The 14034-nt window shown below is 44.9% G+C and overlaps 1 protein-coding gene across 2 annotated transcripts in view; it reads left to right on the top strand.

Moving 5' to 3' along the window:
• The first annotated feature begins 799 nt into the window (after positions 1-799).
• Positions 800-14034, top strand: part of LHFPL6 (LHFPL tetraspan subfamily member 6) — a 223379-nt gene continuing 210144 nt past the window's right edge. The window contains exons 1-2 of one of the 2 annotated variants that reach the window (XM_020877172.2): positions 800-883; positions 2389-2954. In XM_020877172.2, the coding sequence (XP_020732831.1) occupies positions 2570-2954 (385 nt within the window). In that variant the 5' untranslated portion in view covers positions 800-883; positions 2389-2569. Of the gene's footprint in view, positions 935-2388; positions 2955-14034 lie in introns of both variants that reach the window. The other variant, XM_020877171.2, reaches the window with a different exon arrangement.

The raw sequence follows: 14034 nt of genomic DNA on the forward strand, positions 1-14034 counted from the left end.
TTCCCCTGGCTTGGCTGGAAAGGCGGCTGCCAGACGGAACCCCAGAGGGGGCTCTCTGCTCTCTGCCTCCCATTCCCACGCCCACACTGTCCTTGCTCACCCCCTTCCAAAGTGACCACATCCCAGGAAAACTCGAATCACTGCCCCAGTCTCTAGAGCCCTGCTCTCCATCTCCGTCTCCTAAAGGCGGTCGGAAACCGGAGCTTAAACCCCAAACACCAGACTCAGGAGAGCAGCCTCAGCTCCCAGCCACCACCGCCCCCCCCCCCCCCCCCCCACCGCGGAGCACCCCAGATGACCAGCAACTTTCTCCCCCACTTCTCGGTCTGTTTGCCTCCATCCCACTCTCGGGTTGGAAGGAGTGGCGGTGCGCGGAGGGCGGGAGGGGCTCAGGGCCAGAGGTGTCGAGAAAGCCGCCCGCGTTGAGGGGGTGAGGTGGGAGGGGACCCCGGCATCAAGGGGCCGCGCGCCCTCCCCGCCCCGCGCGCCGGGAGGGTCCCCGCCGGCCGCGCCCGGGCCGCGTCCGCTCCGGGTCCCGGCGGGCGCGAGGGGAGGGGACAGGCGAGAGGAGGGCCGGGCGGCGGAGGGGAGGAGGCGCTGCGTGCCTCGCCTGCCAAAGGCAGATCGGCTCCTCCGCCCGCGAGCCCCGGCGCCCCGCGCGCCGCCCCAGCGTTCCGCCCGAGCCGCCGCCGGAGAGCCGGAGGAGCGCGGGCTGCCCCGGCGCGGCGCCGCGCGTCCTCCCGGAGACCTCCGCCCCCTGCCGGCCCCTGCGCGCCCCTCCCGCGGTCGGCCCCGGAGGCTCCGCGGCTGTCGGGGACCGCGGCGAAGAAGGAAGGACGGTCCGGCGCGCCGTGGATGCTCCGCCCGGGAGAGACAGCAAGTTGTGAGTGCGCCCCGGCCCCGGGAGGGAGGGCGGCCGACGCCCGCCAGCCATGTGAGTCCAGCGCGCGGCTGCCCCGGGCCGCGGGCTCCGCGCCTTTCTCTCCGCGCCCCTCGTCCCCGGACGCCGGAGTTGGGCTGCCCCCGAGGCTCCGGACTTCCTGAGCTGGGCTCCCCGCCGGCTCGCCCGGCCCGCCGCGTCCGTCTGCCTCCGGGGCGGGATGGGGGAACCCCATCCTCACCTCCTCCCTCCGCGCGGGTCCGGCTAGAAAATGCCCCTCTTCCCCTTTGGGGAGTTAAAGGATCGTTGTGTATCTTCGGGGTGGGGGTGGGTGCGGTCGTGGGGGGGGGCTCGGCTGGCTAAGGGCTTGCCTGGTCTTACCCCCCTCCCCGGGGTGCCTGGCCCCAACTCGAGGTGAGGGCCCCCTCCCCACTCACCCAGTGACTCCCCCTTCTGCCCCAGCCTCAGGGCCCAAACAGACCAACTTCAGCGACTAATGCTGATGCTGACCGCTGTTGACAAGATTAAAAAAAAAAAAAAAAGTAGCCGGCGCTCCCCTGGAGTGAATGACACAAGGAGTGAAAAGGGGCGGTGGGTGGAAAGCAGAGGGCAGGGGCGAGAGCTGGAAAGGAGAGGGGGAGGATCTGAGATGGACTCTGAAAGCTGGAGTCCTGGGGATGGAACTGTGGGGTGCATGGACTCTGGGCTTCTGTGTTCTTTATGAAAAGTGGGGAAAGGGGTTCTAAAGGGAGGGCAGGATGCAAGTGAAACCCCTGGAAAGACCGGGAAGTATGGACTCTTTTTCAGATGAGACACAGTCATTCATTCAGTGGGAAAGATGGTTCCAATAATTTAATTAGAAGCAATTAATCAGAATTGCAGATATGAAAATGAGTCGTACACAGGCTTTCTTTTGTTGACACTAGAGAAGATAGCTGAGACTGAAGGCATTCCCAAACACTACTGAATAAGCATGGCAAGACGCCTTAGAGTCCCAGCCACTCTGGATGCCTAGACAGTCTATAATTGTGAAAATGAGCCTAATTATTTTGTTCGGGCTCATGCAGAGAGTTAATGCACCTAAAGGAACACAGAAAAGTTGCTGCAAATTATGAGCGTGAACTTGCAAGCCAATTGAACAAACCATGCTATGGTTCATTTTATTATAACATTCAGAATTCTGTTTACCGCCAGTAAAAATGCTGCCTTCTTTTTAACGTGAGTATATGCAGTGAATTCACTGGTTTGGCAAGTAGGAATAAGTCATGCATTTCTTTAAGTAAGTAGCTGTCCGAGTTGATTAGGGAACATAAGAGATAAAGATGTGAAAAAGCTTTGAGCCAGTCTGACAAAATTTGAATTATGGAAAAGTTAATAAAATGGATTCTTCTCACTTTTGAACTATGGAGGTGTCTCTGAATGGGTGTTAATTGAAAGTTGCAGACCAACTGAGTCGGTCTTATCTTTTCTGTAAAGACATTTAACCTTTAATGTTATGGTTTTTCCAGGGAGCAGCACCCTTACTGCAGAGAATGGGAAGCTGATGTCCAGTAAGACTGAAGATCTGCTCTGTTAGTAGCCGCTCTCCCATCACACAACTGTGGATTACCCAGCGGTTTGACAGCCTTTACTTCTTCCTGCAGCCCCGGAACAGTTACTTCGGGGCCTCCCTGCCCTGTAAGGTGAAAGATGGCATCCAGTCTGACTTGCACCGGGGTCATCTGGGCTCTGCTCTCGTTTCTTTGTGCGGCCACCTCCTGCGTGGGGTTCTTCATGCCCTACTGGCTCTGGGGGTCACAGCTGGGCAAGCCCGTGTCCTTCGGTACTTTCCGGAGGTGCTCCTATCCCGTGCACGATGAGAGTCGGCAGATGATGGTGATGGTTGAGGAGTGTGGGCGCTACGCCTCTTTCCAGGGCATTCCCAGCGCCGAATGGAGGATCTGTACCATCGTGACCGGCCTGGGCTGTGGCCTGCTCCTCCTCGTGGCGCTCACCGCCCTCATGGGCTGCTGCGTGTCGGAGCTCATCTCCCGGACGGTGGGAAGAGTGGCAGGAGGAATTCAGTTTCTGGGGGGTAAGTGACTTCTCTCAACTTCACTTGTTTACGGGAATCCCGGAGCAATATTGAAAATTGTGTTCCAGCTGTCTACTGAGATTATGGTAATTGACACTTGGAACGCTAAGGAGACGTGGATATAGAGTGGCTTTGGGGACAGATTGCCAGAGTCAGAGATTCTTTACTGGAATTGCTGTATAAACATCAAGAGCTCTTAATTTCTATATATCTGCAAACATGTACATCATTGGTCTGCTCAGTACCACCTCTGTGAGGCAGTAACGTCTAGGTTGTTTATAATGTTGAAGGGGAAACAGTTTGGATTTTATAGCTACTGGCTCTTTACGATCAACAACCAGCAATTACAGTATCTGTGTCTTTCTGGAATCCTGAGATCTTAAGAGATGAAAACTTCACGAAAAGTAGAAAAGGTTTTTGATTCAACATTGTCATCATAAGCCTTTAATACTCTTTGGTGGATATAAAATTGAGCCTTGCCCCATCTTAAATTATATTTCTAAAGAAGTGATTACAGTTTTAAATGAGAGATCAGTTTTATGTGAACAATTATGAATTTCACTATGCCACAAAGATAGGCTTAATTACTTTGTTAGGACTGCTTTTGCTGTGAAGGGAAAAAAAAAGGGAATTTTTAGCAAGTGATGTGTGCTTGTTTCAAATGGACTGGCTAGTCTCACTAACACCAGAAAAGGTTTGATTTTTACTTGGGTTTCCTCCAACAAGTATTGCTTCAATATTTCTGGTCATATGGTTTTAATTATACTTTATTTATTTTCTGCTGTGCTTTTCACCTCCATTTTTCAACCTGACGGGCTGAACTTGTCTGATTTATAATCCGCCTTGGTGAAATATGACAACCTCTGCAGATAGTACAGAACACAGGGAAACAGGAAGCCAGGAAAACGTATAAAATATATTTGTAACTTCATCGCAAAGTAAGAGTCTGAGACCCGGCTCTTTCTTTGGATACTCTCTTGGAGTCTTTTGTGAAAAATCCAGAAGAAGAAAAAACACTACAAATAGAGTCCCCAGATAGAGTCTACATATTGGAGACATCCCAACAGATGATTTCAGATTATCTAATATTAAACTTTCAAGTAACATTTTGAGTATGAAAATTCTCGTGCTGAAAATGCAAGGGGCCCAAAGTTTCGTGTTTTGGAGTAAGAGATCCAGTTGTCTGCAGTTCTTTCTTTCCTTACCAGTTGTAACTTTGTCCTCATCTATCTGTTCCCTCTGGTTTTGTGTCTCACTCTGCCCTAGGAGGTAATTGGGGGGCTTAACTGTCCTTTCTTTACTGTTCAGCGTTGAGCACAAGTCTTGCTTGTGATGTATAGATTCCTACAGAAGGACAGCACCGGAAAGCCATTAGGAAACAGAATGAGGTTTTTGCAGAGAGTGGAAATACAAATCCGGAGTTAAAAACTTGTTGATACCTCAGATTTGAAAAACAGGACTAATGCCAGGAATATTTAAAAGTTGTTTTTCTTTCTTTAAGAATAAACTTTGACTTGCTATTTGTGTTTCACTTGGCTCAGGAAAAATAGTTGGGCAGTTTCTTTTTCTCCTGGTAAATATTACTTTTCACTTTCTTCCTCTTCATTTTGGGGCAGAGGCTACTATTATTTCTGGCAGAACAGGAAAGTGCTTACGAAGAGGAATCAGTTTTTATTGATTACCTTTAAATGTCTAATGCAGGAAGGCAACAGGAAGTAAATCTGAGGCTCTTGAGATTTATGCTTCTCTCTCTAAGCTACCTATAGATTTGGGGGAATTATAAAGAGCTTAATGTTCTACTTTACAGAAAACTCAAGGGGAAAGACCATTGTAGAAGTTATGTATACTTTTAAAAGGTCTGTTTTTCCCTTGTATATGCTCTTTATGAACTCTGGCTTGTTAAGAGTTCCTGACATTGAGCTGAGGATATAGGTTCTTATTAGCGTGTCTCAAATAGATTTCTCATATCCTGCAGAAAATAATTCTGAAATGTGAAACCTAAGAGGGCTTTTCTGGTTCGAACCTTTTGAGGACCCGAGTAAGTAAATATATCCCCACTACCCAAGACAGTCATCATTTTAGAATTAAAAAATAACTTGAGCTATAGAAAAGACTTTGAAAAGTTTGCCATTAATCACTGCCACTTTAGTGATAGACCAGTTGACCAAAGAAAGGCTTCAGAAAGAATTCCTCCTGTTCATTTCGTACTTGTTCAAGTTGTTATGCATAAAAACTTGATTGATAAATAATTTTATGAACGTTTTCATAAAATGGGTTTCATAAAGACAGCACAATAGCAAACCACTGAGTTCTGTGAGTTTAATCAATGTCTGTGCTTTCAAAATACAGTCAACATTACAGGGCACTCTGCTAAAGGTGGATTCTCCTTCTAAAAATGATCCACCCAGAAAGGTTATGTTTAGCTGAAGTTAGGATTGCTCCAAAAACAACAGGAAGCAGGAGGATGGCTGAGTGCAGAAGCATCCTGCTTATCCCTGCCTGCTGCGTCCAGAGTGTGCACATATGGTACAACATCAGGCAGTGAAACCCCTGCAGTACTTTGGAACTAGTTAAAGGACACAGTGTCAACTTCATTTTGAATCGTCTTGCTATGGTTGCTTAGAGGTTAAAATGTCAGCTGCAGACGAATGGAACAGCACAAAGTGGCACTGTGGTCCACAGACTTACCACCTATAAAAGAAGTCTCCGAGGAGTCAACGGCTTCTGCCTTTCTCGCAGTAACTTGCTCATAAACTTTAATTGCCACCATCTCCAGCTTATATTTTAAGTCATGTCTTTGTCATAATTTTTAAAAACCAGCTTGGGCTGAGTTTTACCCTCAATTGAATTTTTAACAGGCACGTAGAAAGCCTTTGAAAAGTATCACGTCTAGTAAAAATGTTCATGTGCCGAAAGTGTAGTAATGGTGTTATGAGAAGATAGAGATTGTAACGTTTTTGTTTGTGGGACGCAAAATTATGTCTTTTCCGATACGTCATTTGGAACGCAAAACTATGTCCTTTCCGATACGTCATTAAGTACTTTAATAGACTTTTTAAAGCTTAATACCAAACTTTTGACGTATGCATTAGAAAAATATCTTATTTACGGGCTCTGTAAATGAAGCACGTAAGAACACTGTAAAGACATATTAAGGCTATCTTAAGTTCAGATGAGCTGACTCATTTGAAAAGACCCTGATGCTGGGAAAGATTGAAGGAGAGAATAGAAGAGGGTGACAGAGGATGAGATGGTTGGATGGCGTCACCGACTTGATGGACTTGAGTTTGAGTTGGTGATGGACAGGGAGGCCTGGCGTGCTGCAGTCCATGGGGTCTCGAAGGTCGGACAGGACTGAGCCACTGAACGGAAGTTCTGCCCTCTGGTGCTTGTGATTGTCAGGGTCCGAATCTGTAGATTTCATCTTTGGAAATTGCTGGTGTTATAATGAGAGGGCACGGAAGAGTCCCCAATTGGCATTAGTCCATATTTCGTTTGGATGCGAGTCGCATATATGTTTAAAATGAGTGTAGAATGCTAACCAGTAGTAAATAACTACCTTTCCAGTTGAGATATTGTTCTGTTCAGAGAAGCCAGGCGAGACCATCTCTTCAACTAATTGATGGTTAAGTGCCACTCACGACAGTAATGACGACAGAGTGCTTCTTGCCACAAACTCATCTCTGTGCTGAATGCATCATGGCCTGTCTGGAGTCCCTCACTGTAGGGCCCCACCTGGGCTTGTCTTTCATCCTTTGGGATGAGGGCTTCTGCTCCCCTTGCTCCACTTTAAACCTGATCTGACATACGATATGTCCCCCTATGCTTTCCTTCACATCCAGGTTCTCTGTCACGTGACAGCTGAGGAATAAGGTAAATAAGTGTTGGTGTATTAATGGGCATCATGGGTTTTTAGTGACAGTGTCCTCACTGTAAGAAGTTGCTCTAATTTTTAAGAAATCCAGGCATTTCCTGGGCCATTTGGGGCAGCAGCCAGAGCTCTTCTTGCTCCCCTTTAAATTACACCTTAGAGATCACGAACTACTGTTTCCTTCTTCCTCTGACCTTACCGTGTAAAGTCCAGGTGAGTTGCTTTGAACTCTGAGCCACTAAAAAGCCACTATACCCATAATGTCCAAATCTTCATTTCCTTGTTGTGGAGAAGAGTCTTTCTAAGAGAATCATCTGATTTTTAACTTAATGCCCTTTGTTGCCACCAGCTAACACAGTGATAGCTGATACTTCTGAGGTCAGGGTCTGTCTGGACTGGTTATCTTCACTAACACATTTGTTGCTGTTTGGTCGCTAAGCTGTGTCCGACTCTTTGCAAACCCATGGACTCAACACGCCAGGCTTGCCTGCCCTTCACTGTCTCTCGAGGTTTGTTCAAATTCATGTCCATTGAGTCAGTGATGCCATCCAATCATCTCATCCTCTGTTGCCCCCTTCTCCTGCCTCAATTTCTCCCAGCATCAGAGTCTTTTCTAATGAGTCACTTCGTCGCATCAGGTGGCCAAGGTATTGGAGCTTCAACACCAGTCCTCCCAGTGACTATTCAGGGTTGATTTCCTTTAGGATTGACTGGTTTGATCTCCTTGCTGTCCAAGAGATGCTCAAGAGTCTTCTCCAGCACCACAGTTTGAAAACATCAATTATTTGGTACTCAGCCTTCTTTATGGTTCAACTCTTAGATCCATACATGACTACTGGAAAAACCACACTAACTAAACGAAACTAAATCAAATCTCACTAACACAGTAACAAAATCTCGCTAGATTTACATCTGCATAGATTTACAAATTGTTCCACTGCCCTTGTGAAACATGTATTTTCAGTTATAAGAAAAACCAGCTGAGGCATGTGAATTCATAATCATTTCAAAAGAAAAACTTAAAACGCACACTAAAGACTGCTTTACCTCACTCTACAATACATAGGCAGCATCTCAAGATGTATCCAATTTGCACCTCATACAGCCTCATCACTGTTACATTATTGGTTCTTGAACTTTGCAGCTAACTCTAGCTTGCCAAGGGTGTCCTCTTGTGTTGTTGCTTATAATCAGAAAGCATAACAGCATCAAGTTTAAAACTTTATTCCTGGATATCATTAAAATTCATATTTTTGTTTTCATAATGCATCACATTCGGGTTTGAGGGAGCATAGATTCCTGGGGAGACTAGTAGCTGTAAACAGGAAAAGCAGAACCATTTGGGAAACAAATAGATTGGAGAAACACTTGGTTATGGAATGTTAATAAATTTCATTACAGCACAGAATCTAGAGTATTTTGATGCCTATACCAACCTCCTGGCGGGCATGAGGAAGGTATAGCGTTAAGTGTTTTCCTAAGTAATTTGGAATGGGGTCCCTGAAGGGACTGGTGATCCTTAGAACATATTCAGTTCTTATTTCACCCCAGTGAGGCAGGCAATTTGTTGTCTCTCTCTCTTTCTCTTTTTTTTACAGCTATGAGCACTGAATTTTAGAATGATACCCAAAGTTATCCCATTAGTTACTGGCTGAGCTATGAATGCTATCACCATAATATTTCAGCATTATTTGAGATTCCATTTTGTATTGTATGTAGAATTCAGAATATCTGGCCATTAGGAATAATAAGACTCTTAGCATAGGTGAATATTTACATTTTCCTTCTAGCCCTACAATATTTAGAATAGTAAATAACATATATTTAATTAATACTTGATGTATTAGTTTTAGTTATTTATTAACAACATTTTTATCTGTAAATGACCTTGTTCTTCTCTACCTCATGGGAATATTTCAGAGAAGAGATAAAATATCACAAATGTGAACATACTTAAAGCAATGACTCCTTAACTGATGTCCCTGTGTAATGTTAGTTTTTTGGAAAACATTTATGTTCTGTAGTTATATATGTTGCCATGATGCTGCATAATTCTACATCTCTCTCTTCAAGCACATTTTGAAAGTTCTGAATGAACTGTATTATCTGCAATAAAGAAACAAGCTGCTCTGTCTAAATATTTTTGTCCTCCCACAAAATTCATTTGTTGAAATCCTAATGCCCGGTGGGATGGTATTAGAAGGTGGGGACTTGGGGAGGTGATTAGGTCATGAGGGTGGAGCCCTCACAGATGAGATTAGTGCCCTTATAAAGAAGTTGAAGAGAGCACCTTGCCCCTTCTGCCTGTGTGAAGATACATGGAAAGGAGAGCCCCCACCCAACTGTGCTGGCCCTCTGATCTTAAACTTCTAGCTTCCAGAAATAGGAGAAATAAATTTCTGTTGTTTCTAAGCCATGTCAGTTCAGTTCAGTCACTCAGTTGTATCCAACTCTTTGTGGCCCCATGGACTGCAGCATGCCAGGCCTCCCTGTCCATCACCAACTCCCAGAGTTCACCCAAACTCATATCCATTGAGTTGGTGATACCATCCAACTATCTCATCCTCTGTTGTCCCCTTTTCCTCCTGCCTTCAATCTTTCCCAGCATCAGGGTCTTTTCAAATGAGTCAGCTCTTCGCACCATGTGGACAAAGTATTGGAGTTTCAGCTTCAACATCAGTCCTTCCAGTGAACACCCAGGACTGATTTCCTTTAGGATGGACTGGTTGGATCCCCTTGCAGTCCAAGGGACTCTCAAAAATCTTCTCCAACACCATAGTTCAAAAGCATCAATTCTTCAGTGCTCAGCTTTCTTTAGAGTCCAACTCTCACATCTATACATGACTACTGGAAAAACCATAGCCTTGACTGGACAGACCTTTGTTGGCAAAGTAATGTCTCTGCTTTTTAATATGCTGTCTAGGTTGGTCATAACTTTCCTTCCAAGGAGTAAGCGTCTTTTAATTTCATGGCTGCAGTCACCATTTGCAGTGATTTTGGAGCCCCCAAAAATAAAGTCAGCCACTGTGTCCACTGTTTCCCCATCTATTTGCCATGAAGTGATAGGACCGGATGCCATGATCTTAGTTTTCTGAATGTTGAGCTTTAAGCCAACTTTTTCACTCTCCTCTTTCACTTTCATCAAGAGGCTCTTTAGTTCTTCTTCACCTTCTGCCATAAGGGTGGTGCCATCTGCATATCTGAGGTTATTGATATTTCTCCTGGCAATCTTGACTCTAGCTTGTGCTTCATCCAGCCCAGCATTTCTCATGATATACTCTGCATATAAGTTAAATAAGCAGTTAATAAGCTGACAGTATACAGCCTTGACTTACTCTAAGCTACATAGTCCACAGTATTTTTTTTTAATTGCAGCTCGAATATGCATTGAGACCAGCTTAACTTTTTTTTTCTTCCAAGTTAACTTTAACACTGTGTTTCACAAACTTATTTGGAAATTGCAGAGTCCTACTTACCTTATGATAGGTAATAAAATAGCATCTTTTTAAATTAGTGGCCAGCACAACAAACTTTAGGAAGTGCTAAGTTAAAACATGTTATAAAATCCAGGGCATTAGTGTTTTGGGTGGTTGGATGGCACCACCAACTCAATGGACATGAGTTTGAGTAAGCTCTGGGAGTTGGTGATGGACAGGGAACCCTGGTGTGCTGTAGTCCATGGGGTCACTAAGAGTCAGACACGACTGAGCAACTGAACTGAGCAGTATTTATTGAGTGCCTGCTGAATGTCAAATACTACACTAGGTTATAAGTTGAGATAAGACTGCTACTGTGGAGGCACTCACAGTCTTGTGGAGGAAACCAACATGTGAGGTATAATTACAGTCCAAAGGACTCAGGACACAGATGTCCATTCCATTGCATACAGTTGTTGAGAGGCTGGTGAGGCTCATTCAGCTTCCAAATGAGGGGCTCACCAGCCTCACATGGTGCCACTCATTTCCTGCTTCACAGGAGACTACATTTCCCAGAAGCCTTGACTCCTGGCCTCTGGATAGATTAGGCGCTTGGAAAAACGGGAGGCAAGAAGAAGCCAGGGTATGTCTCTCTCTCTAGCTCTCCCTTTGGCAGCATCTTTGGCAGCACTTGTCTCTCCTTTTGGAAAGCCCTGACCTTCATGGTCACAGCTCCCCTCGGACGCCACTGTCGACAATCCTCCACCAGGGACACAGCCTGGTTCTTCTAGTCATTGGTGATGCCCTCTTCTTCCAACACCATTCCAGTCTCATGGATGGTAGTAGTTTTCTGTTGATGCCAGTTTCCCAATCACCTCTTTAACATCTATGTGACTTCTTAGCTCTTCCATCATCTGTGCAACCAGTTTCTTGTATTATATTGCATTCTCTGTGTTTGAAATGCTTAGGCTGGTTTCTGCTTTCCTGGATCCTGGCTAAAATACAATATGTAATTCCAGTTCCTGCCTTAGCCAAGTTGCAGATTATATCATACTATGAACTTGTGGGGTTTTCGGTGAATGGGCAAAAATCACCAATGTTTAAAAATGTTCAGGGTCCACTGAAGTGTGAACAAAATGCCATAGGAGCACAGGAGAGGAAGGGACCTTGTGTCTGGAGGGGTCTGCAAAGGCTTCGTAACAGAGGCACCAGATGAACTGGGTCTGAAAATGAGAGAAGACTCCTTGGAATTTCAAGCAGTGGAATTGTCAGATTCTCAAAGCCAAGGACTTATAAAAAGATCTGATGGGCATTCAGGGAATGGCAGTATCCTGTAAAGTATGGAGTGGGGGTGATGGAACAAGATCAGGTCTGGAGGTCCGTATTTTTGTTTCATGGTAAGAATTCTACACTTACCTAAAGTCAACTTTAGATTGAAGTCTTTGAGTGGTTATGGAAGAAACTGACTTAGGAACTATATAATCTAGTAGTGATGAGGAATAAAGGCTGATCTGGGGAAACAATAAAACCAGGAAAGGCAGCAAGAGGCTTGTTATACCTGGCTCAGCTAGAGATGGAGAAGACCTCAGCAAAGCTGTGGGAATCAGAAAACGATTTTGAAGACATTTCTAAGATCAAGGGAAAAGGGTTTTATGGCTCCTATATTTAGATGAATAAATTAGTATAGTTTGAGGACCTCATAGATTCCTTTCATAGCTTATGTGTAATAGCTTGTTGTTAGTCATGTTACAGGTGTATAATATGGTAGAGCAAGACAGGAAACTAGTTATGAATTAATGAATTAATATTATCAATGATTATTGTCTTTATGCCATAAGTCAGTTGCATAGAAGGCCATGGAGGATGAAACGTCCTTGTGTTTTTTCAGTGTAAGTTATAGTTCCCATATGTTTGCCAAATCAAATTTTTGCAAAAATGAAATGTGCCTTTAAGTTCTAAATTGGTATGATTCTGTGATGACAGCTAATTCTCATCTGATTTAGTGCTCTTTGGTGAGAGTTGCTGCATATGAGACCTGACTTTCTTAGTGTTTGTGTTTATCTCCACCTTTAAGCTCCAGAGTTTTTCTAAAACTCTGACCCCAGTGTTATCTTATGATGAGGTTACCCAGATGGCCCCTCCTGCAGTCTATGAAGCTACCTTCTGTATGGGTAGCAGATTGTATCTGATGATGTTGGGAGGGGTTTGGGCATACCTGAGAAGACCTGGATTCCCTACAGGACCGTGGCATTCCAGCACATGTGTAGCTGGAAAAGAGGACATAAGTTCATGGTCAAAGTCAGTATAGCCTCTTCTCACTCCTGACCACATTTGGCTCCCTGTTAATATCCAAGCTCCCTGTCCTGTTTCTCCCCCACAACTATATGTGTATCGTTGTCTTGGATACAGATATACAGATATAAGATTGTCCATGTTCTCTGCCTGTCTAGGTGGGACCTACAATAAAGTCACTATATTCTGCAATTTAGTGAGTGGTAAGACATCATTTCTGCTGCTGTTCCATGTGTTTCGTAGGTTTGTTTTGTTTTTAGGGGTTGCATCGGCTAATTTAAATAGAAAATTATAATCTTGACAATCTCTGTAGTCACCTTGCCTCATAAACCACGCCTCCTGCGGGGGTCCCGCCCCTCACAACCACAGTCTTGTTCTAGGAGGTACAGAGATGGGACTTGCCAGGCCACGTTGATTGTATTTCCATCCCATCTTTCGTGTCTATATTTGTCTCTTGTTTCCTGGAGTCCAGAGCCTAACTGTTCTGATCCCTAAGGATGGAGCAGCAAGGCCCAAGCAGTTAAAGTGCAGTTCAGTGAGACTTAATCTTATTGGGGAACTTGGAGGAGAGGGAAAATAAGAACATCAAGGCAGAACCAATTCAATTGCAAGTCAGTGATCCTGTGGCTGTGCCGCCATGAGTCATGTGACTCCGACAAATGCAAAAGCATTTTGCAAAGGAATTTAATCAGTAGCAAAATGTTCAGAGCTCCCGTTATCCTGTACCGGCCTCTTTTTGGCTTTTTCTTTTTTTTAAATCAATTTTTACTTATTTATTTTTGGTGCACTGGGTCATCGTTACTGCCTGCGGAGCTTTCTCTAGCTGCGGTGCGCGGGCTTCTGTTTGCAACGGCTTCTTTTGTTGCAGAGCGTGGGCTCCAGGGCTCGTGGGCTTCAGTCGTTGTGGCGTATGGGCTTAGTTGTCCTGTGGCAGATGAGATCTTCCCGGACCGAGGATGGAACCCATGTCCCCTGCACAGATTCTTCTTTTTTTTTTTTTTTCTAGGTTAACCTTTCTTTTCTTTTTTCTTTTTTTCATTTACTTTTATTAGTTGGAGGCCAATCACTTTACAGTATTGTAGTGGGTTTTGTCATACATTGACATGAATCAGCCATAGAGTTACATGTATTCCCCATCCTGATCCCCCCCTCCCATCTCCCTCTCCACCTGATTCCTCTGGGTCTTCCCAGTGCACCAGGCCCGAGCACTTGTCTCATGCATCCAACCTGGGCTGGTGATCTGTTTCACCATAGATAACACACATGTTTCGATGCTGTTCTCTCGAAACATCCCACCCTCACCTTCTCCCACAAAGTCCAAAAGTCTGTCCTGTACATCTGTGTCTCTTTTTCTGCTTTGCATATAGGGCTATCATTACCATCTTTCTAAATTCCATATATATATATGCTAGTATGCTGTAATGTTCTTCATCTTTCTGGCTTACTTCACTCTGCACAATGGGCTCCAGTTTCATCCATCTCATTAGAACTGATTCAAATG

This window comes from Odocoileus virginianus, chromosome 8 (assembly GCF_023699985.2).
Source record: "Odocoileus virginianus isolate 20LAN1187 ecotype Illinois chromosome 8, Ovbor_1.2, whole genome shotgun sequence".
NCBI lineage: Eukaryota > Metazoa > Chordata > Mammalia > Artiodactyla > Cervidae > Odocoileus > Odocoileus virginianus.